The sequence below is a fragment of the Notamacropus eugenii genome, chromosome 1 (genome assembly GCF_028372415.1).
Source record: "Notamacropus eugenii isolate mMacEug1 chromosome 1, mMacEug1.pri_v2, whole genome shotgun sequence".
Classification (NCBI taxonomy): Eukaryota; Metazoa; Chordata; class Mammalia; order Diprotodontia; family Macropodidae; genus Notamacropus; species Notamacropus eugenii.
In genome coordinates, this window is record NC_092872.1 from 674,687,197 (window position 1) to 674,712,515 (window position 25,319).

The 25,319-nt window shown below is 38.2% G+C and overlaps 1 protein-coding gene across 2 annotated transcripts; it reads left to right on the plus strand.

Annotated features, from left to right (window-relative positions):
* Positions 1 to 20: 20 nt before the first annotated feature.
* CEBPZ (CCAAT enhancer binding protein zeta) lies at positions 21 to 24,768 on the plus strand. Of its 2 annotated transcripts, none has more exons than XM_072635858.1 (16): positions 21 to 321; positions 3,463 to 4,970; positions 6,782 to 7,013; positions 7,698 to 7,887; positions 10,284 to 10,372; positions 11,777 to 11,830; positions 13,181 to 13,283; positions 13,381 to 13,449; positions 14,641 to 14,707; positions 15,981 to 16,081; positions 18,528 to 18,588; positions 18,684 to 18,886; positions 20,296 to 20,385; positions 21,796 to 21,857; positions 21,939 to 22,020; positions 22,917 to 24,768. In XM_072635858.1, exons 1-16 carry the CDS (start codon positions 154 to 156, stop codon positions 23,054 to 23,056), a joined length of 3,219 nt encoding a protein of 1,072 aa, XP_072491959.1. In that variant the 5' UTR covers positions 21 to 153; the 3' UTR covers positions 23,057 to 24,768. The 2 variants fall into 2 exon arrangements, with proteins under 2 accessions (XP_072491959.1, XP_072491960.1); XM_072635859.1 differs by having other exon boundaries at positions 313 to 481.
* The last annotated feature ends 551 nt before the right edge of the window (positions 24,769 to 25,319 follow it).

Genomic DNA, 25,319 nt, shown 5'->3' on the forward strand with positions numbered 1-25,319 from the left:
AGCCGCCGGCGTAGCCAGGCAACGTTTCCTCCCCTTCCGCTCTCCAGACGTTCGGCTCCGCCCCCTTAGTCCCGCTCGCCGGAAGTGGCGTCGTGCGTCCTCGCCGCTAGGCGGAAGTGATGCGAAGAGGACGCGTCCGGTCCGACGAGCGCGATGGCTCCCCAGAAACCCCGCGTGGAGTTTCACCCGAAGCGGCCTTGGGGTCCTGGGAAGGCGGAGAAAGCGGCAGCGGCGGTGGGGGAAGATGAGGAAGATGACGGGGAAGACGGAGATGACGACGGCTTCACTCTGGACGAGGTGCTGCGGCTCGGAGGCACCAAGGTAAGAAGGCCCAGCCCCACGCGGGCGGGCGGCGGGGCCGGGGGCCAGGGGTCACTACCTACGGCACGCGGCAGAAGGGGTTGGGGGCGGCGGCGGCCACTACGGGAGTCGAGATTTGGTGCTTCGCGCAACTGTAGAGCCAGAAGTCAGGCCAACAAACGTTAGTTAAGCGCCTGCTGTGTGCCAGGCTCTGTGCCAGGGACTGGGGGTAGGAAAACAGACCACGCCGCCCTGGCTCACACCCGAACTGGGGACACACCAGGCGAGCGAGATGCGAACAGGATCCATCCGAGGGAAGGAAGGCGCCACGGTCCATGAGGGTGGCAGTAGGGGGTCGGGAAAGGAGGAGGCATCTAGCCGGTCAAGGAAGCCAGGAGGCGGAGACAGGAGCGAGAGCATCCCAGGCATGGGGATGAAGGTGCCTGGAGCCTGCCCTGCCTCGGCGCAGGACCCAAGAGTGAGGGAGTGTGAGGGGGGCGAAGGGTATTGAAGAATGAAACAGGAGGTGACGTGGGCAGACTTGGACAGCTAAGCGGAGGATGGATTGGAGCGAGGGCACGCTCCAGTACGCTTCTGCAGTAATCCAGGTGTGAGGGGATGAGGACCTGGACCAGGCCGGTGGTAGTGTCCGAGGAGTGAAGGGGGTGTATGCAAGAGATGCTGTAAAGGTAGAAGAGGAGCTGGATGGTCACGTTTACTTACCCTACTAAATTTTTGTTGACTTCCTGTTTCTCGTCTCCTACTACCTTTCTTATGTCTCAAACTGGGTGATCTGTAGACATCTTAAACAAGGTGTCCAAAAGGAGCTCGTTATCCCCACCCGCTCGCCCCCTCCAAAACAAAACCAAAAACCTTCCCCATTCCAGATTTCCCTGTTACTGCCCAGGTTACCACCATCCTCCCAGTCCCCCCAGGCTTACAATCTAAGCATCATCTTTGTCTTACTCTCCCTCTCCTCCATACCCAAACTGTTGCCAAACCTGTTTATTTCACCCTGGCAGCATCTCTAGAATGTGCCCCCTTCTCTGACACCTGCCCTCATACTGGTATGGGTCCTCATCACTTCCTGCCTGAACCACTGCAGTAGCCTGTTGGAGGCTCTCTCAAGTTTCTCCACACTCCAGTCTAGCTTCCATTTAGCCAACAAAGTGATTTTCCTAGAAGTGTAGATCTGACCATGTTACCCTTCTTTATTGGGCTCTTTATTGCCCCCAGGGTGAAATTAAAAATTTTTTGTTTGGCATTTAAAGCCCCTCTGAAGGGGCTTACCCTCCCCACTATATTACAACCCTCCTGTATACTCTTCAGTCCCATAACACTGGCCTTCTTGCTGTTACCAGAATAAATCATTCTTTTGCTCCAGGCATTTTCATTGGCTGGCCTCTTTGCCTTCAACATTTTCCTTCCTTATCTATACCTCCTGACTTCTCAGACATCCATGAGACCCCAACTAAAATCCCTCCTTCTGCAGAAAGACTTTTCCAATACTTATTAATGCTGGTACCATATTCTGTTGATTATTTTCCTATTTATTCTGTACATCGCTTGTTTGTACATATTTGTTTTATGTTATCTCCCCCATTAGATTATAAACTCCTTGAGGGCACAGACTCCCTTTTTTCCTTCCTTTGTAACCCCAGGATTTAACACATAGTAAGCACTTCATAAACACTTGGTGACAGTTTGAATATGGGGAGTGGGGGTGGGTTGAGACAGTGAGCATTGAGGATGATACCTAGGTTGTGAACCTGGATATCTTGAAGGATAGTGGTAGCCTGGACAATAATAGCTAAGTTAGAAAGATAGGCTTGGGGAAAGGTAATGAGTTTAGTTTGGGACGTGTTCAGTTTAAGATAAGATGTCTATAGAACATCCAGTTTGAGATGGAAGACTGGAGGTCAGGAGAAAAGTTAGACCATCATAAATAGATCTGAGAATCATCATCATAGAGATAATAACTGGATCCATAGAAGCTAAGGAGATCACCAAGTGAGATAGTAGAAGGGGGAAGAGGACAGAACTGTGCATGACACCCATGGATAGTAAATATGACCTGGATGAAATTCCAACAAAGGAAATGAAGAAGGAACAAGGAGACAGGTGGGAGGAATACCAGTCAGTGGTTAGTTAGAAGACTTTGAGTCAGAAAGAAGAATAGACTTTCTGCCTCAGACGCATATGAATTGCACACATCTCTTTAACCTTTTGTCTGACTTAGTTTCCACATATGTAAAATGGGGCCAATTATAGCATGGTATCTCAGGATTGTTGGGAAGATAAATTTACATTATATATGTAAAATACTTTGCCACCCTTAAGGGGCTACATAAATGTTACTGTGACTTATTGTTATATTAATATTCTGTTATGTATAATTACCTTAAATTATATCTAACCTCGTCATTTTTATACGGAAGGAACTTAAGTCCAAAATGGTAAAATACTTGTCCAAGTTAAAACAGTGGAGCATGATAATAATGATTGACATTTTTGTAAGGCTTTAAGGTTTGTGATTTGCTTTTATAGAGGCTGCTAGGTAGATCTCTCCCCTTGGAGTCAGGAAGACTTGAATTCAGTCCCAGCCTCAGCCTTAGACACTTATTAGTTGTATGACTCTTAGCAAGTCATATCTCTACTTGCCACAGTTTCTCCACCTATAAAATAGGGATAGTAATAGTACCTACTTCCCAGGCACAGTGACGTCATTCCCCATTCCCCTTCAGCCCCTTTTCCCCTTCATTTTTTAATAACCGAACTAAGGTTCAAATCCAGGTCCTTTGACTAGACTGCTTTTCTAAAGCCTCACTGGGGAAATTCAAACACTTTTTCAGTCATTTGGGGATGGGTATATGGGTACAGAAATCAGGCAAATTGGTTTGACAGTATTCAGTTCACATAGGCCATACTATGGAATTACTGGGTTTTTTAAATACTTGGGTAAGGAACCATTTTATATGATTGGCTAGTGTCAGATATCTTCAACTCTAGAATAAACTTAGACTGTGGTTATATCCAATCATTTTTAAAGTTAGCTTGACATGCTAATTTAATAATTACTAAAGATAAATAGTAGATGTTTACTTAAGCTCTGTAAAGTATTTGATATGTTTGACTTATTACAGTTTTGTTATTTTTGTGCAGCAAGATTATCTTATGCTGGCAAGTTTGGATGAGAATGAGGAACTTGTGGATGGAGGCAAAAAAGAGATAATTGATGACCTTCAGCAGGGTGAACTGGAAGCATTTATCAAAAATCTGGGTGTATCTGACTATTCAAAGAATTTCCTGTTGGAAGAAGATAAGGAACTAGCGGGAAACAAAGCCAATGATAAAGCAACTAAATTATCTAAAATAGAAAAGAAAAAAGAGACTCCAGCAGAAAACAAAAAGGCACCAGCTAATAAGGACAAAAAGAGTCTGAAGAAGCAAGTACAGGCCATCGATGAAGACAGCAACACTAAACCAGCTGTGAGGAAAGATAAACAGCAAGAAATCTTTGAATTCAGTGCTAGACCAGCATTGCTAATCAAACCTGGGGGGAAATGGTATGATCTGGAGTACACCAATGAATATTCCTTAGAACCCCAGTCCCAGGTGGTTGTGTCCCAGTACAAAGCTTTGGCTCAGAAACTGTATCAACATGAAATCGACTTATTCAGGAGCAAGACAAGTAATCAGAAGGGTGGCTCCTCTTCTACATGGATGAAAGCTATAGTGTCATCTGGGACCCTGGGTGACAGACTGGCTGCCATGATCCTCCTTATTCAGGATGATGCTATCCATACACTTCAGTTTGTGGAGACCTTGGTGAATCTTATCCAAAAAAAGGGTAGCAAAGGGCAAAGTCTAATGGCTTTAGATACTTTTAAAGAACTTCTTATTACAGACCTTTTGCCAGATAATCGTAAACTGCGAAATTTTAACCAGCATCCTTTTAACAAACTAGAGAAATTGTCAAGCGGCAATAGGGACACCAGAGATAGGCGATTGATATTGTGGTATTTTGAACATCAGCTCAAACACTTAGTGGCTCAGTTTGTGCAGGTTTTAGAAACTTTAGGTCACGATTCGCTAGTTGCCACTAAAACTCAAGCTCTTAGAGTGGCTCATGAGATTCTCTCTAATAAGCCTGAGGAAGAAAAAGCCCTTCTCGTACAGCTGGTAAATAAACTTGGAGATCCCCAGAACAGAATAGCCACCAAAGCCTCCCATCTGCTAGAGACTTTACTTCATAAACATCCGAACATGAAAGGAGTAGTATGTAGTGAAATTGAGAGACTAATCTATCGATCAAATATTAGCTCCAAAGCCCAGTACTATGCCATTTGTTTCTTAAATCAAATAGTACTTTCACATGATGAAAGTGTATTGGCTAACAAACTAATAACTCTTTATTTTTGCTTTTTTCGGACTTGTATCAAGAAAAATGATATTGCATCTAAAATGCTCAGTGCCCTTTTAACTGGAGTAAATAGAGCTTATCCATATGCTGAAATCAGTGATGAAAAGGTAAAAGAGCAGCTGGATACACTATTCAGGGTGTTACATCTTGTTAACTTTAATACCAGCGTTCAAGCTTTGATGTTGCTTTTCCAAGTAATGGATGCTCATCAGACAATATCAAACCGATATTATGCAGCCTTATACAAGTAAGTGATCTTCAGTTGACCATTTATTAGTGCAGTGCAGTGCTTCAGCAAATATTTATTTAATTCCCTGAACCATAGGCAAGAAAGTTTTATAATTCTTTGCAGGGATTTTCCTTGGAAAAAGGAACAGGACTCATGGATTTTATGAGTTTTTATCCTCTAGCATTGCCAGAATTTCTTATTTATACCTTAGTATTTAGTAGGTTATTTTTTTTTTTGACTCAGTGATCGAAAAACAGTCCATTGTCTGTAAAAAGCAAAGTTAGTAGCCTGCTTTTCTTAAGTTCCTTGTATTGCAACTTTCCAAGATGTCATAGGATTTAGAGCTGGGATGTAGCTTTTAGATAATCTAATCCAGCCCCCTCATTTTACTGATGAAGTTAAGTGGTGTTTATTGGATTTGGAGTCAGAGAGCCTGAGCTTTTTAATCTTGCCTCTTCAGTATGTTAGGCAAGTCATTTAACCTCTTTTAGCCTTAGTCTCCTCATCTGTAAAATAAGAGGTTCAGATAGAGCTGATCTAAAGGTACTCTTTGGGCCCTCTCATCTCTCAATAGAGTGCCCAGAGAATTTTAAGCCTGTTTTTATAGCTCTGGATTTGATAATATAGAGTGAACATATATGTATCAGTTTTGTTTTTGAGAGATTTTAGTTGTGTCCAACTCTTCGTGACCCCATTTGGGGTTTTCTTGGCAAAGATGCTGGAGTGGTTTGCCATTTATTTCCGCAGCTCATTTGACAGATGAGGAAACTAAGGCAAGCATGGTTAAGTGATTTGCCCAGGGTCACACAGCTAGTAAGTATCTGAGGCCAGATTTCAGTCTTTCTGGTTCCAAGCCCAATGCTCCATTCACTGTGCTACCTGGCTCTCCACATGTGTCAAAGCACAAAATAATTTTATTTTGTCAAACTGATCTGTGGCTTAGGACTGACCCACCTGCTACCTATATTAACAGCCAAATATTTTTTTATGCCCTGACATTGTGTTTATTTTCAATATAAAATCTTTTACAAAAAGTCCTTAAAAATAGGATGTTCTTCTAGCTGTGACACTACTAACTATGGCATGGTGAGAATCCAAGAAGCTTGAAATCTAACTTATCTGCAATCCATTGTCACATGTATTATAATGATCAAGTATAAGTGAAATAAGAGGCTAAGTTAGTGGGCAGAGCATTTCATTTCATTAAAATGTGATTATTCATGGCTTTTTAGGAATATTTCCCTTGTTTTGAAGTAAGACACACTTGTCACAAGAAAAATGTCACTTTGTGTTATCAGCTTTTTCCCCATGTTTTCTTGCTCTTGTCTATGGACAAGGAATGGTGTTAATGGCTGAAAGTGAAATGCAAGAAGAAATAGAGGTGTTGGACTTCCATGTGAGGCAGAGATTACAATAGCAGTGGCTCAGAGGATATCAGAATGGGGAGCAAAAGACTTGAGAACATAGGACATGAAGGATTTAGAATGGTGTACAGATCTCAGGGTAGATTTTTGCACCTAGTTTTGGTTCTGCTGTACCAATGTTTAGTGTTTCCATGGAGTAGTACACTGCCAAGGCTGGAGAACCCATTAACCAGTTCATGTTTCTGTGGTTTTCTGATGCCTTCCTTCAGCTTGCTATTTCTGTCATTGATTTTCTTCCACACCTGTTATAAGAGTCATGATCCCTTAGTCTAGGACATCAGTAAGGCCAAGAAATCAGTTCCTGTAACCATTAACTTCATACTTAACCATGTAGGACTACCTAGAGTAAACTTTTGCTACATCAGGTATCTTGTGACTAAACATAATTGATATTTCATTCTACAGGAAGCTGTTAGATCCAGGTTTGGGGTTATGTTCCAAGCAGTCTATGTTTCTTAATCTTGTCTACAAGTCTCTAAAAAGTGATATAGTTTTACGTCGGGTGAAGGCATTTGTGAAGAGACTGCTCCAAGTCACTTGTGGACAGATGCCACCATTCATATGTGGAGCGCTGTACCTTATATCTGAGATCCTTAAAGCAAAACCAGCATTACGAACTCAACTGCACGAGCATCTGGTATGTTTAAAAGCTTTTAAAAATATTGAGGCCTGAAATGTTTTTAGGCTTGCCTCTTTAAATATATGGTGGTTTGACGATGGTATTTTAAAATGTCTTTTGCCATTTGCTAAACAAAGAACTTTTGTTTAGAAATCTGTTTGATATAAATGGTTTTTTTCTAGTGAAAACGTTGTTTTCCAAGAGTTCTGGAGTCTCATGGGTTCCAGATTCAAAACGTAGATATAAGATTGTAGTTTTATTTGTTCACCTAAAACCTTTTTTTAAAAGGGTCCCCTTTGCAAGGTAGTAACAGTTAATATTTCTTTTTAGTTCCAGTCTCTGATTTCATTGGTATTAGAAACTCCCTTCACCAATTCAGAATAACAGTTGTTCTGCAACTTAATCATCCTGGAGAATTGCCTGGAAGTTCTAGGAGTTTATGCAACTTGTCACTTAGCTAGTATATATGTCATGGGGGCACTTAAACCCAGGCCTTTCTGCCTATGGGATTAACTTGTTATCTGTTATACTATGCTTCATCTCTTTTTAGTAATTAACACTTGAAAAATGTTATTTAAAATCTTTTATTGTTTTAAAGATTTTAGACCTTATTTATGGTCATTACAAAATTAATTTTAAATATTAAATACCTGCAAAGTTCTGAACTTTTTGAAACTTTCTGAAAATCCATTCTTATATTAGGAATCTGATGAAGAAGAAAATTTTCTGGACTTAGATGAAGATGATGGTACAGAAAAATTTACAGATGCTGATAAAGAAATGGAAACAAATGCAGATGAAGAAATAGACAAGGATAAGGGCACAATTGGAAGTCTTGCAGAGTCAGAAAAATCAGGTTCTGCCTCATGGGTTCATCTTAAGAATTTGGAGGGTAAGTTTTTATAATGAAGGAATTGAATTAAATGCAGCAGATATTTATTAAGTTGTACCTGCTCTGTGTTAGACGTTGGATAAGAGAAAATAGCCTCTGCTTTTGTTCTACTTGGTGGAGACAGTGCTGACTATGAGTGTACAATATAATTACTGAGGGAGGGGTCAGTGAAGTACTGGGGGGGATGAGGTGAGGGCAAGGTGCCCTTTAGGTATCATGTGAGCTGAGCTTTGAAGGGGGCTAGTAATTCCAGATAGCAAATCCAGGAGAGAGAGTGTTCCAGGCACAGGAGGCAGCCTATGCAAAGGTCCAGAGGGAAAAGATAGAATGTTGTACACGAGGAATAGCAACACAGAGTAAACAAATGCTAATAACACAAGGTAAATTGTTTTAGAGTCTGATTGTGAAGGATTTTAAATGAGCCACTCATGGTCCTCAAGCAGGAAAGTGGATGTGGGCAGACTTGTGCTTTGAGAATCCATTGTGGGCAGTGGTGTGGAGGCTGGTTTAGACACAAGAGATGCCTGAGGCGATTGCAGTAGAGAGACTTTCTAGGTTGAAGGCCATAGTACCAGACAGAAGGGGGCAGGTACTAGAGGTGTCATGGAGCTAAAATCAGCAAGAGTTATGGGGGGTCAGAGAGCGGGAGGAGCAGAGAACAAGGGCAGGGTTGCAAACCTGGTAACCACCATCACTCAGCTGTGATACTATATGTGGAACCTTTTTCAATCTTTAAATAAATTACATAAATGTCAGTTATTGTTGTTATTGAAAGATAAGTAGGCCCTTGACAGAAATAGGGAAATTGGAAACAAAATAGGTGCCTTTCAGGCAGAAGATACTGAGGTCTGTTGAACACGTTCAAAGTTTGAGGTGCCCGTGTGACGTTAAGATGGAGATATACAGTAGACATTCAGTGATACAGAACTGGAGCTTAGAGGGATGAGGGCTGGATAGAGTAACAAAGTTTCTGGTCTCATATTGATTTTTTTAATAGATAGCTTTTATTTCCGTATCAGTTATATTTACCATTACATCTCTCCCAATTTCCCCCCCTTCCATAAAGGCAATTCTTACAACAAATAATAAAAAAAAGAGAAAAAACAGTTAGCAAAACTAACCAATACCGCAGCTAAATCCAGCATTATGTGCAGTGTTTCACACACATAGTCCTCCGCCTCTGCGTGAAAGGAAGGGAGGTTGGTTCTCCTACCGCTCCTCAGGGACCAGTTGTAGTCCTTAGGATTTCATAGCATTCCGCTTTGATTTTGTTGTTTAATTCTTTCACTTTATGTCATTGTAGTCATTAAGTATCTCATTTCCCTGGATCTGTTTATTCCATTTTGTGTCCATTCATTATCTTTATTCATCATTTTTTAGGTTGTAGCAGTATTCCATTACAGTTGTAGCCCATGGTTTGTTTAGCCTTTTTTGAATCAATGAGCTTCTGCTTCATTATTATTCCTCTGATACTGCATACTGCAAAGAAGTTCTGCTGTAAACACTTTATGTAGGGGTCATTTTGTGATGTTGAATAGAAAATGCTGAGTTCTCTTTGGCATTCTGATGCTATAACCTTGAGTAATCAATACTAATAGCACAAATTTATCCAGTATTTTATGGTCACAGAGTACTTTGTTTCACATCAGATTTGATTCTCGCAACACTCCTGTCAGGTAGCTAGTGTGGATATTGTTCCCATCTTACAGATGAAACTAGATACAGTCTTTGGTTATACTCTTTGGTTACATTCTTTGATGTCAGAGCCAGGCCTGGAACTCAAGCTTATCTTTGCTGTGAGAGTCAGCATACTGTAATACATTGGTTCCTGAATTAAGAGTCAGAAGACCCAGGACTTCAAGTTCTGTCATTTAACACTAGAGATGTGACTAAACAGGTTGTGTAATCTCACTGAAACTTCAGTTATTGAATCTCTAGCACACAGACATTTACTATACTACCTATCTCATGGGTTTACTGGGAATAAAGAACTCAAGGAGAAGGTACCAGCCTGGTCTAAAGTTAGGCTCTAGAATCATGTGGGCATGTGTAGGAGAAGCTGGCATTGTTGGATAGCAAAATGGCCTTGATTAGCAAAATTAGGTGGTAAGTTGGGTACTCTCATTGTGAGTGATGGGTTTTTTCTTTCCAGACCTGATAATTTATTGGTGTGTGAAAACTCATTTTCAATTTTTTTTTTCAAAAAATCATTTCAAATCACCAATTCATCTATAACTTACAGTATTTGAGAACTGTCTGAGGGTACCAAGAAGCTAAGTGCTTTGCCCGTGGCCATACCACTGGTGTATATCACAGACCCTGTGGGAGAGGTGGTTGATGGGCTGACCTTGGAGCTGGGAAATTTGATTTGGAAATCATTACTTTGTATTCTTTAGGTGGAAAAAACTTAAATACCTATGATCCATTGAATCGAAATCCTTTGTTCTGTGGAGCTGATAATACAAGTCTTTGGGAACTCAGAAAGGTAAAGTATTCTTAGATTTTCATTTAATACCATTGTGCTTTAATTGAAGTAAGGTTAATATATTAGGATTCTTCTTTTTCCCGAAAGGAGAAGGCCACAATTTTTATTCATTGCTTTAGAAACTGAAAAATTCTATGCAACTGCAAAGGATTTTTATAGTAATTTATTTTATAGCGTATTCTCAGTAAATATTTGGTTTTAAAATTCTAAATAACATGATGTGACTATTGAATATTTGATTTTGAGACAAAGATATCCTCATCAAAGATGTGCTCAATGTTGGGAAATTATTCTTAAATTTCACGTAGGTGGGAAGGAGGGTATATCAGTAGTTCCTGATGTTTTTTCATCTTGGCAAAGTCCAAGATTTTTTCCCCATATGTCTACTGTCTTCTCCCCCTTCAGTTCCCTTGTTACTTGATCCCTCAGTACTCTCATGGTTGGGTCACCTCCCATTTTGGTCTGGATCTCCACATGGGCTAACCAAGGCCCCTCTCTTAACTCCCTATATTGTACTGATGTTGTTTGGCTGAAGGACATGGAACATTTTAATCTCCAAGAAATTATGAAATAGAGTATCATTCAGAGGGCAGCAGAGATGCATGTGGCATGTGAGTGGTTATGAAACCTACCAAACAGGAATTAGAGTAAAAGACAGGCTTGTTCTGTATTGAGGGCAAATGATGATCTGCCTATGTCCTGTGTGCTACCCCAGTGCTTTTGTGCTATCAAGAGGGAAGATCTCCCCCTTTCTCCTACCCCCTACCCCAATGAGAACTGGAGAGAGGACATAGACAAGAGCTACATAGATGTGTATGTGAATGTGACTGGATTGCAATCTGCATTCCTGGAGAGTGCCTTCACAGGAAGGAAAGCATAGTGCCGTTTGATTTTTTCTTTTTAGAATAAATGATGAATTTAGTTAAATTTCTTGTTAAATGAACTAGACGATTAAAAAGTCAAATAAATCAAGAATATTTTGCAGTCACCAGTGAATAGTTTTTGTGAAGTTAATTTTTGTATGAAACGTTTTTAGAAGAGTATATTAAATTTAACAGAGGTAATAAAATTTGTGTTTTTTGTATCCCTGTCTAAATGTCATCTCCTCTTTTCCTGTCCTTTGTTAAGCAAATAAGTATTGGTTCCTTTAAGTGGCCAAATTCCCCTAATGTAATTAAAAATTAGAATGTAAAATTGACAATGGAATTGTTCATAGATCACGTAATATATAATTACTTGAGGGTGTCTGGCCACTTAAAGGAGTTGTTTTGTTTTTTAAAATCAGTGAAAGAGTAATTTCACAATCACCCTTTGTTTTATCTATTTCGCAAGTTCAAATTGTCTTTTCCCTGACAATCTTAAATTAAAAATCTGCAATTTACAAAACTTTTTTCTTTTTTTTAGCTTTCTGAACATTTTCATCCATCTGTTGCCCTTTTTGCAAAAACTATTTTGCAGGTAAGTCTGAAACAAATAAAGGAAAGGAAAAAGGTTTATAAGAAGTGTATGTCTAACTTTCTGCTAGGTAATCACAAATAGACCCACAGAAAATCTTTCTGTACCGATTGAAGTGAGCATAGTGCCCTGTTAAATACAAAAGAGCTAATAATTCCATGTTCCAGCAGCTTGAACACTTGCCTTGCTACTTACTAACCCCTGTGAGCATCTGTTTTATCTCTGTGACATAAGGGGCTTGATGGTTCTAGATCCTTTGAGTAGGTACCTTTTTTCCTTGACCCTTTTTCAGCTTTCTTTTGTGTTTCTCTTCCTGCACTAGAATGGAAGCTCCTGAAGGGCAGGGGCTGTCTGTCTTTTCCTTATATTTGTATTCTTACTGCTGAGCATCTCTCTGTCTATCCATCCATCATCCCTTTGTAGGTTTTATGAATCTAAGAATAGTTGCAAGCATATGTTTATAGGTAATTTTTAATGCATAGTATAGTAGATAAAGCTCTTTATCTAGAACCAGAGTCTCTAGCTCTGCATTTCAGCTATTCTCTCTTATGGTTGGGTAGATCCATACTCTTACCATAGTACAGACTCACACCTTATCTCATCTTATTAGAGTGGAAAGTTTGTTAACAATTAAGACTGTTCAGGAATGGGATGCAAGTCAGTCGAGAAACTTAGGTTCTTCTTCCATGAAGTATTCCAAGCGGAAACTGTTCGAAGAATTGTAGAGAGGGATACTCAGGAGGTGAACTACAGAGGCAACCCCTGAGGTTCCTTTCAACTCTTCAGATTTTATGATACTCTAATTCAATCAAGTTGTTTCATCTCCCTGTTGCTCAAGTCCCTCATCTTGGGATGAGGTTTTGTGCTAAGTCTCCAATGTCTTGGTTCTTTGGACCATTCAGGTAACAATAGCTTGTAATAGAGAGCTTGCTATTTACCATAGACTCTACATGCATCATCTCAGTTGTTTCACATAGTAACTGAGGAAGAAAGGTAACAGGAATTAATACCATTTTCCTTGTAAAGAAACTGAAGTTCATTGAGGGTTCCCCAGAGTCACATAGCTAATAAATGGTAGAGGAGGAACTCAGATTCATCTTCATTTCTGAGAGGTTTGTTATTTTACTTAAATCACTTCCACTCAATCAGAAATAGCCTGGGGGAGGGAGAAGAATGGGGTTGGTGGTCTATTATCTTGTAGAAGGAGAAGCATAGGTGTTGTGGTCTGCAGCCTTATCTTTAATTCAACCCAGTATCACTTTTTGTTTTATAAAATTTTGTGTGGTCATAAATCTACAATTTGAATTCAGTTTTTACATGATTTTTGGCTTTTTGCATGTTTATTCATTATAGGGGGATTATATTCAATATTCAGGAGATCCGTTAGAGGATTTTACGCTAATGAGATTTTTGGATCGATTTGTATATAGGAATCCAAAGCAACATAAAGGGAAAGGTGAGTGTTTCCTTTGTGGTAAAGGATTTAGTTATCAGACTTTGTGGCTAACGTTCTGTGATTACTTATATTTTACTGACTTGTACTTCCATTTTAGAGAACACAGACAGTGTTGTGATGCAGCCAAAGAGGAAGCATTTTATGAATGATTTGCGGAATCTTGCTGGTAAGTATGAAACTTGTACACTTGACACCATAGAGAGCTCTGGAAGGATTATATAGGCATCTGTTGGTGTTATTTTTCATAGTAAAGTGAGTGTTATTCCTGTAATTGGAAAAAAAAATGGCTCATCCAAAAACTTCTTATTCTCTAGAAAAAGAGATAGTGATAGTATATATCCCAGGTCTTCCACCCAGGCTTTCTGTTGTTTCTGTTTTGTGTTTCTGCCAAAGACAAGTCTTGTAATATACATAAATAGGGCTGTCATAAAGAAAGGCAGAGTTGGCATTTTTATATTAATATAAATTTAAATTTTTTTTTTTTAATCAGTTCTTAGGTAGTTTTGTTCAGATTTTTGTAACTAATCAGATTTAATTCCCCAATTACTTAGCATTTAAGGGAGCTAGCTCATAGTTCTAATTTTTATTTCAGCATGGCATTTTAAATATTGGTACCATTCATTACAGAAATATTTTCTTTCCAGAGCCTGAGAGAAAGGAAAAACAAAGCTATTTCTTAGTTTAGATAATGTGTTTATTTGGGGACTGTCTCTGAAAAGAAGACTTATATTTTCATTTTTTAAGATGTAAACATAATAACTTAGGTAGTTCTTGCAGATTTTCTTAGTTGAGAATACAGTTGTGGTTAGTAATAAGTGCATTTTAACACTGGTGCATATTGTGCCATTGATTATACCATACATTAAGATAATGTATACTGGTAGTGTTTTTGTAGCTTATCTCAGATGGATGAATTGTACAGAAAATTAAGAGTTAAAGATTTGAGAAGAAAATTCCTTCAAATTTTAGTTTTTCTTTTGAAAACAAAGCAATTGTGTCTTAACTTAGTCTATGGTGACAGAACCTTTGTCATGTTTATTGCCAACCAATATAGCTTTGAGTCTCATACATTAAAAAAAGTATTTCAGGAGTCAAGACCCTTTCTGATGCTTTCCTGGCTCTTTAAAGAGATGGAGGTTGGGTTAAGGTTGACCCTTTCTTTATCCCCTAGTCGTTCACTTCTAGCTCTTCTTGGGGTTTCCATTTATTATCTTTTTTCGAGAGCTATGAAATATTCCATTTACTAAGTGTTTAGTGTTTATTCTGAGGAATTTTAATAATGTACTTTTTTGAAAGTGTTGAAATAAGATGTTTTTTCTTCAGTGAAATCAGTTATAAGGCTTCTTGTATTTCACAGTGAACAGTAAGGAATTCCTTGCAAAAGAAGAAAGCCAAATACCAGTGGATGAAATTTTTTTCTATAGGTAACGTGTTTTTCTTTGTCATTTCATTCTTTAATTGTGATAGTTCAGAAATTTGAAGGACATAGTATGATGCTTTTTAAAGCAAAGTATCTTGATTAATTTTAGCTTGGGTTGCAAGTTGTATAGAATCAATTATGAGGCATGAGAAACAAATTAATAAAGTGTTAATATGAATAGGAGAAGGTTCAGTAAACCCTAAAAGTTATTTTCTACAAATGGCATTTTGAAGTAGTAGGTTATGTAATTAGTTTGAAGGACTTTATAGTCCTTCAAATAATTTAAAAACTTCAGTCTGAAGATTTACTTCAGATTTAAGTGATTTAAATAACTGAAATGAATTTGTTCCTGGAAACATGGACCTTGGAGTGGGGATGTCTAGAAAGCAAAGTTAACTTAAAGCTTATTCCTATAAGATTCACCTCCTTTTTTCTAGTAGTGGTAATGGTGCTAGCAGTGTTTGTTTCTTGATGACTTAGTAATTATACTGACTGGTCATGCTTATCTCCATACATTGCATGGAAAACAGATTAGAATCTACCTGAAAACTTCTTGGTTCCCAAATGCATTAGACCTGCCTGTACTCCATTTCTAATGTTTTGTGAACAACATTAGAGAAAAAAGCACTAGTCCTGGGCTCACGAAGACCTGAGTTTGAATACCAATTCTGACACATACTCTGTGGACAACTTAAAACTTGAGCTACAGTTTCCTCATCTGTAAAATGGGGATAATAATAATTTTATACTTCTCGACTCAGGATAATCACAAGGAACCATTTATGTACCTTAATGTGATATGTAAATGTGAATGGTTATAGCTATATTGAGGCTAATGTTTGACTTGGTGGTAGGCTGGAGCTAAAGCACAATCTGCCTGGAAGACCACTAGGAACTAATATTCTAGAGAATGGAGAGGATTTTTGAAATTTGTTCCTTAAGTCAAGGACTTTTAGCCATATTGCTAATTTTAGTATTTCGGTGTACTCTTGATAGAGGCAGCTTTTGTATCCCTGACAGTCAAAATCATATCAATACTGAAGTGTCTGGGTGTCTTTAGTTAAAATGTACTGTGGGTCAGTGAGACCCACAGAAGTAACTTGATCTGATAATCCACCCCGGGGAAAGTAAATAGATAAAGAATCTGTATTGCTTAGTTTGACTTGTACACACTGGGGATACCCACATCATTAAGATCGTAGGTTGATCAGAAAAGTATGAAGTAGCTCTTGTGAGTAATGTAGAACATCAGTAACTGCTGATGTTTCTTATTTCAGGTACTACAAGAAAGTTGACAAAGAAAAACGTAAACGTCAAATATCTTCAGATGATGAAAGTGTAGAAGATGTAGATGATGAAGAATTTGAGAAGATACTTGGTTTGTAGTATTTATTTTTGTGAGAAAGTGTTTCTGTTTGTTTTGTAAATTTAATCCTATTTGACCTTCCCATCATGGCCCAAAATGAAGTAAGTCTGGAGAGGTTCTTCAGACTGTTGCCTGCCCTGCATATGGATGGACAAGCTTATGTGGAGATTTCTGGGCGAAACATTTAAATGGGCCCGAAATAGAAAAGAGTGGGCTGGGATATAGGTTATTGGTTTTTTTAATGACCCCCACCCTTTTCCTGAGACAAAGGCTCATCTCTTTCATACCAGTAGTCTTCCAGTGATGATGAGTGGCTACAAATCATGGAGCCAATTCAAAGAATCAAGCCTGAGGATTCTGCAGAGGGAAGCATGAAATACCTGGTGGACATCAGTCAGCTTCATGCAGCATGTTACTGGGGAGAAGTTAGAAGTGAGGTAGAGATACCTCATTAGAGAAGTATATAATTGGACCAGGCAGGCTAGTCACGAGGTTGGGGTGAGGGATGATGGATGGCCAACCAGTATTCCCATTTTCATCCACAGAAGATAGAAGAGAACTTGAGAAAACACCCTGGGTTATTTGCTTACTTCTTCTGTGCTGCTGGCCCTTATTGTCTCTCACGTCTCTTCCCTGGTTCTGTGCTCTCTGCATCCCATAATTGTTGTTTATAACCATCTGAACCTGTAGGATATATCATAAGCTCATGGGTTGCATTGCCAGGATAAATTTAAGGAGAATATAGACACAGGCAACCATCAAGACTTTTCAGTGCACCTCCTCCTTTGTCCAGCCTTCTGTTTTGTGATCTTGCTATCAGGGTGGTTTTATGCTTAGGGTTTCTTTGTCCTACAAGCTCCACCCATGTGGAACAGTAACTCACACTGTCGTCCTTTGCCTTAAACTTAAATCCTAATATTCCAATGTCTGTGCCTTAATATAATTCAGAATGCTGAATTGTGAATAGGCTAGATGAAATAATATAATTTAGGTTGAGGTTCTTAGTGGAAGATGATTTCTTATGTTTCCTTATTCCTTTCTTGTCCTTTATATGTTAGGGACCTCTAAAAGATTCTGTCCTTGGCACTCTGCTCTGTACTCTCTCTCTTGGCATTATCTACGCCCATAGATGCAACGATTACCTCTGCAAGTGACCTACAGTTCTGTGTTCTGTCCTCAGCCCTTTTATTTTCAACTGGTTTTATTTCTCTCTCTAGTTCCCCACCACTGTTTCATCTGCAACACATATTTAAAACTCAGTTCAAACACTGATTCCTCCAAAAGAATTTCTTTATCCCTGTCTTCTTTATGGCACCACGGTCCTCCTTGAAAGCATTTCTGATTCTTTCTTCTTTCTCACCCCAGCCTCCACAGCCAGTCACTTGGCAGATGCAGTCAGCTCTGCCTCCACAGCTGTCCCCAGCTTTCCAGTTCCCCCCAAGTTGTTCATTTCATGCCCTTCCCATTCTTGCCTAGACAATATTGTGGTAACCTTGAGACTTGTTTTCCTTAGGGCACATATTTTCTGTTCCATCACTTTGAACAAAGAAATTTGTTCTTCTCCATTGCCGTTTAAATTATACATTAACTAAAACAAAATGGTTAGTTTGAGTTTTAGAAAAGAGTAAGAAACATTAAAACTATATAAATTAATTTAACGCTTGAATGACATTAAATTCTGAATGCACCCGTTATTGGAATTAGTACTTTGGGAAGTACCAATACCATTCAAACCATGTGTTCTAGAAAAAATATCCAATGTGTTTGACATATGAAGGGTTTTCGATTTATCTTTGTATCATGGGAAAGATAAAAAACTGGTTGGGGGGAAACACATTCACTGCTTTTGGTGTTCTTAAATTAATGTTACCAAACTAGGTGATTGAGCTTAGAAAAAAATCCCAGTTCTTGATTAAAAACCATGTGAAATAAGAGATCCATTTTAGCCTATTTAAAGTAAAGGTACAAACAGAGGCAATTTTCCTTCTTAATCTTTGCCATATAAAAGTTAAAAAAAAATTTTAAATAGAAATGGAAAATGAAGAAAATAGTGGTACTTAAGATTTTGGTGCTCCAGGCATTTGAGTTAATTTTAGCTAGACTCTTTTTGAATAGTTTATATTTTTACTATAATAAAAGTCCAACATAACATAGCGTCACAAAAGACTGATTTTTCTGGCACCCTGTAGTACTGTTTACATTAGCTGTCATTGTTACTAGATGACAGTGAAATTTAAGTGATCTGGCAATATAATTGTATATAAGTTGTGCAACAAACTTAATTTTTTCACACTGCCATAAGTTGCAGGATTCTTTAGGACAGGTCATCACTATCAACTTCAACAAATATTTATTGAGTCTTATTTATAAGTGAGGTTATAAAATGTGTTGAGATTTTTTTTTTTTGCTTTTTTTATTTGCTTTGTCTTTTATTTGATCTTTGTTTCTTGTCTTGTAGACACAGTTGAAAATGATAATTACTTTAATGCTGCTGGAAAGGATGACCTCAATTTTGCTGGGTAAAGTACTTTTTTTCTCTTAACTAGTTGCCTGTTTTATTGTTCTTACTCTTGCCACATTTAACAAAAAGCTTGGTCTTTCCGTTTGTTTTTAGTAATGTAAAAAAGAAAACTAAAGGGACTAAAAATACCCAAGGGGATGAGGAATCCGACTTGGAAGGTAGTGATGATGATGACTTCAATGATTTGGATGATGACGAGATCTCCTTGGGCAGTATGGATGAAGAATTTGAGGAAATTGGTGAAGATGGAGGTGCATTCATGGATGTGCTGGATGAAGAAAGTGAAAGCATTCCAGGTCAGAAGGCATCTTTGGATGACAAGAACTTTTACTGGAGGTTTTTGGGGAACCTATCTGCTTTATTTTCCCTAAAGGTTTATAGGGCTTTTGCTGAAGTAACTTCCCTAGATACTCTTTTCTTAGTATTTTAGAAACTTGGATCACTTCAGTTCCTTTCTTCAATCCCCAGATCAGTTTTTCTCTTGTTTTTTTTTCACATGGCACCATGGTGGAATTAATGCTGGCAGACATTTTCACATAATGATAGTAATCCTGTTGATGTAGATGAGTGAGGTGCTAGATTCATTTTTTCCAGCGTAGAAATTGAGACCTTTGTAAAGTAAAAAGTATCTGGAGTAGGGTTCCACAAGATGACTTTTCTTCTCCCCTTCTTCTTCTCCCTTTCTTCCATACCCTTCCCATTAGTTGATATTCCTATACTGACATTGGGTATAGGGAGGAAGAGCAGAGAGTGAGAATAGCTCATGTGTCTTATGACACTTTTGATAAAATATTAGCTCCTTGGGGATAGAGACTTGTGCTTTTGTATTTAATTTCACCAATACTTGGACCCTAGCAGTTGTTTAATGTTTGTTGATTAATACACTGATTTTATAGCTTACAAATCTCTTCCTTATAACAAATTTTCTCTAAGAGAACTGGATATAACTAAAACATTCTATATCCTTATTTTACACATGAGAAAATGTATCACATGTTGAGCCATTCATAAGTTGGCAGAATGAGGGCTGAAATTTAGAGCTTGTGAGTTGTCCTGGCACATTCCAGGAAGGACTTGGGGCATCAGGGTTTCTTTTCCACACTGCCCCATTCTTAGAACAGTAGAATGCTGAAATGCACAAAAAGTACAGACCATGCCATAAATGAATGAACTTCATAATTAATGTTTTATAGACAGTGTGTTTCAGTTCAGTTTCTCCATTCATTCCCTCTGAGGCACTTACTGTGCATGTGTTATGGGTGACATGGTTCCATTTGTAATGAAAAGACTTGGATTCCAATCCTTATTCTGTCAGCTTCCCTCTTGGGTCTATTTCCGTATCAGAAAACTGAGAGAGGATTAGAGTAAAGTTCTGACCAGCTGTGAATTATGTGAAGTGGAGCTTAGTACATATGAAAGGAACATGGTTCTCTGCCTTGCCACCTGTGGCTCGCAGCACTGGAGGCCTTTCCTAGTCTCCTATACTGATAGTATCTTCCCTCTGATATTGCCTTCTAATTACACATGTAGATCTTCTATTTATCATTTGATGGTGTTTGGGGAGTTCCTGGAGAGAAAGCACCGTACTTGTACCTTTCTTTGTATCCCCTGCACTTAGAACAGTGTCTGGCATGTAGCGGGAGCTTAATAAAGGCTGGTCGTCTGACTAACTTAGATTGCTCTATGGGTGTTATTTTAATAACAGAACTAGAAGATGAAGTCAGCACCAAGATCAGCATTAAAAAAGGCAAACGAAGAAAAGCAGATGATGTTGACTTTGCTGCATCATTTCAAGGTAAGAAGAGATTTATGTCTTTCATACCTTTGTTCTCTCAGACTTAAAACTGGAAGGAACTAATGCATTTTTCCTCTGAAAATATTTCCATATCGAATATCTTCATATTTTCCCCTATACTATAACCAGTCCTTCTAATGAAGCGTCTTATAATACGCAATCTAAAGTACATGGCCTTTGTTTTTTCCATTTTTTCCTTGCCTTGATTTCTGCTTCATGTTTCAAAACCTTCCAGATCTCTCATTCTCATTCATGGTGACACTACTGCCTTCCTTGATACCTGAGTTCCTCTTCCACAGCATCTTACTTGCCAAGTCTTCTTATGGCACTGAAAATGCTTTCATTCCTTTCCAGCTGAAGCCTGTTCTAAAGGCCTGTTTTTTCATTTTCCTAGAGGTTTAGAACTTCTCTGATATCTGCCTTGCTTATCCTTGAGCATTTTTTAAAAAATTACTGTATTACTACTGTTAATGAATAACAGGCTTACTCAATTGTAGTACTTTGGAACTCTAATGTAAATAATTTTTAAAATCTTGACTATAAACTTTTGTCAGCTTTTTCTGTATTTAACAATGTCACAGTGATGTATCTTAAAGGCCTTGTCATCTGCCTTAAATAATGTAGGCTAATTTTTGTAAGTAATTTTTTTTTTTATTTTTACTGAAACTTTAGGCCCTGATTTGCACAGCTCTATCATATCACAGTTTTGATCCTCCTACTTGGCATTGTAGCATAGCGGAGGAATAGCTGACCTAAGGAAGACCTTGGTTTAAGTTTCCTCTTCTTTCTTCAGATCTGGCTTCAGACACGACACTGTCTAGCTGTGGACCCTGGGCAAGTCAGTAAGACTCTGGCTGCCTCAGTTTTCTCAACTGTAAAGTGGGGATAAAAATAGCACTTATCTCCCAGCATTGTTGTGAGGATGAAATGTGATTGTATTTGTAAAGTGCTTAATAGATAGTCTGGAACATAGTAGGCACTTAAATGCTTGCTTCCCTTTCTACTCGAATAATTAAGATAGTAACAATAAATAGTACTACCTATTGATACATCTACATGGAAGTTGCTTCTTTAGTTTCTTTCCTTAGTTGCTTTCTTTAGTTTCTTTACCAACCTGCCCCTTGCTTTTCTTCACACTCCTCTCCCCATATATACATTTGTTTTTCCTTGCCACGTAGAGGAAGTAGAGAATTCCTTAGCTGCAAACCACTGGTTGTAGCTTTTGTGGTTTCAGAGGGCAAGTAAGAATGGCAGGTGCAGACAGTGAGAAATGGAGGGACCAGGACTTCTCTATCCTGCCTCATCTACCTTCTCTTTTCACCTGTAGGTTTTACCACTATTACCTGTCTCAAGATGTTTTTTCCATTTTCTGCACTTAATCTTGGATTTAATACTTAACACTTTTTACAGGCCCAAGGCAGAAGAAGAAGCGATCTTTCAATGACTCCAGTTTATTTGTATCTGCTGAAGAGGTAAGTCTAAAACAGAAAGAGAAATTAATTACCATTATTTTAAGATAAAATTTTCATAAGCTTCTCTTTTTTTGTTTTAAGTTTGGCCAGCTACTGGATGAAAACGTTGGCTCCAAGTTTGATAACATTGGTATGAATGCCATGGCCAACAGAGATAATGCAAGTAAGTGGTTTGTAAGATTTAAGATCAGGGGTCCTGAAATGTTATTTGAGGAATAATAGATGACCTTGATTTAATATAACTGGAAAGCTTTGTCCAAAATTTCACAGAGGTGTCCTCCAGAAGAACAGAGCATGAACTATATTTTCACCATAGCAAAAGGGACTGTAGACACCATCTGGCCCAACCCATGCACTACAGTCACCTCCACTGCTTACCAAAACATAGCCATCCAGTTTTTGCCTCAACACCCCTCGTGAGAGGAACTGATCACCAGCCAACTATTGCACTTCTGGGCAACTAATTCTCAGGAAGTCCCTCTAACTTAAAACACCTTTGTTTTGAGTTGTGCTCACTGAGGCTAAACAGAGCAAGTCTTTCCCCTCTTTTGTGACAGACCTTCAGTTAGTTAAAGATCATTATCATGTCCATCTGTCCACCCCCTCTCCCCCCCTCCCCCGAGTCTTCTCCAGGCCGTATATTCCCATTCCTTCCATGGATATGACTCTAGTAGGATGTCAAGGTGATTCAAGCAGTGCTTTTGAACTTCTTATGGTCTTTATCAGTTTCTTTTCTGAAATGGGGCTCCCAGAATTGATTCTAAGTTATTAATCACATTACTTACCATAAGCCCCATAATAATGAACTAAATGTCATAGTTTCTGACATTTAAAAGTTATTCAGTACTTTCTTCATCTTAATAAGGTGCTTTATTAAAAGATATCTCCCCATTGAAAGTTTTCCTTTCTTTTGGCTATATCCATCTGTCTTCAGAATAATGCGGTGGGAGGGACCTCTCACCCCACTAAAATTTGGCTTTACGTGTTTGAAAATACTTTTTATAGTAAAAATACTTTATTTAATCAATTACTTCACCAAGTTGACTTTTTTCTTCAAAGGTATCAAGCAACTTCAGTGGGAGGCTGAACGAGATGATTGGCTTCATGACAGAGATGTGAAAAGTCTTATCAGGAAGAAGAAAAAATTCAAACACAGTGGTCCAAAAAACATACACAAAAAGAAAAGGCCAAGAAAATAAATGTTTTTTAAAGTCAGTTATTTGTAACTTTGAAATTCAACTTGTTCACTCTTACTCTGGAGCTTTCAGGCTGTTAATTGAATTTGTAATAAACTATACATAAGAGCATCTGGATCATTTGTAAATTCATGTAAAAGTGAGGTTTTAATTGAAGCTTTAGGCTTTATTACAGGGAGACCATGCCTTATGGAGGGGCATTTTGTGAAAATGATGATGCCAGGTCCCATTTGTGCACAGTTCAGTGAGCCCTGGGAGGAGTGAGGGGATAGGCTTTGGAAGGGGATTCAGGAAAGTCTGCAATTGAAGAAAAACCTTTTGGAGTCCTGTTTAATATGGCAAAACCTCGAGTTTTGAAAATAGGGGGTAACATCGTCTGGTCAGTCTCAGGGAAGTGCTTTTGAAACTGGTGCATGGGGAGACCAGAAGGACTTGGGAAGGGAACTGGTATTTGTGAAGTCACATATGGCAGGATACAGATTGTGCAGAGAAGCACTGGTATAGAAGGTTAGCCCAGTATGTGTATACCAGAGGATAATCTCTCCCTTCTCAGCCCATCTACAACATGCTTTTTGGTAAAGAGTACGTTCTGAATTCCAAAGCTTCTCAATGTATGGTTATGGAGCACTTCAAAGTTTGTAAAACACTCTACATCCAGTCATCTTTTTGATAAAACATGGAAAAATTTCTTGAACAGCCTCCATTTTTATTTCCTTTTAGGGAAAGAATTTAACCTTTCAGAAGGCAAGGAACGAGTCAGTTCTTTTCAATTCAACAGAAGTATTAAGTCCAGGTATTTTCAGAAAGAGATCTAAGGGAGGTAATAGATAATCTTTCAATCAAATAAGGAGTCTGCATCATAATTTATAATATTTTAAAAATAATGTTTGGTACTTAAGAGAATCTATGAAACTGCTCTTTCAAGTCTGACAAAGGAAAGGTCATTTTTGATTGTGGGATGCCACAAAACCCTCAATAAGTTGGCATTCACCTGTCTTGAAGGCTCAATAGTATTTTTTAAAATAAGTTTTTTACAATTCTGAACATCCCCTTCCATGAGCTTTTCTATACATAGGGATTGTATATGAAACCATGAATTTTTATTTTATTTCATATTCCACTTTAAAAAATAAATATAATGCTTTTCACATTACTTTTAATATTGCACTTGTTTGTGCTTCTTCTAGAGAATAAAACTTACTTTAATGTGAATTTTTAAAGATTTTCCCAACCACCTGCTTTTGGGGCATAATGATTGCTACCCTGTACCTCCCTCTACCCCCAATTAAAAATTGACAGAATCCTTTTTTAACAAATTAGTGTAGTCAAGTAGTATGAATTTCCACAATGGAGAAGTCCAAAAATGTATATATTTCCACACCTTGAGTATGTCACCCTGTCAGGAGATGGCTAACATACTTCATTATAGATCCTTTGGAGAGTGGGGTTGATCATTGCTTTCAAAGTTCTGAAATCATTCAGAGTTGGATTTGATTTTGCTTTGTTTTTTACTGTGTTAACTATATAAATCCTCCTGATTCTGCTCTGTTGATGCTACCCATGATTTTTTGAATTTTTTTTTAAATTTTAAATTTATGAAATAGGCATTTCCATAATAGTTAAATTTTAAAAAGGATGATTGCATATGTAACTTCAGGTCTGTTATGTACAATTTGCTATTCCTTTTAAATATTCAATAAAGTTATTTAACTTTTTACTTTTTTTAATTCCTTTCCCCTGCCCTAGAGATGGCTTCTATTGGATACAAGCGTGTGTGCGTGTGTGTGTGTAAAATCATTCTCTACATACTTAAACATTTATCTCTGGATGCAGATAGTGTCTTCATAGGTTCTTTGTAGTTTAGTGGGTATTTGTAATAGTCAAAATGACTTAGTTACTCAAAGATCTTAAAACAATGTTGCTGTTACCGTATACAACATTCTCATTTCACCCTTCAGTATTTTGTGCAAGTCTTGCCATGTTTTCCTAAAATCAATGAACCCATCACTTCTTTAAGCATAGTAGTATTCCGTCACTATCATACACCACTCCCCAGTGGATGTTCTTTGCCATCACAAGAGAGCTGCTATAAACATTTTAGAGCATGTAGATTCTTTTCCTTTTGCTCTAATCATTTTTGGAAATAAGACCTAGTAGTGCTATTGTTGGGTCAAAGGATATAGGCAATTTAATAACTAAGCACAATTCCAGATTGCTTTCAAATATGGATCAGTTCCCAGTTCCACTAACAGTCAATTGGTATCCC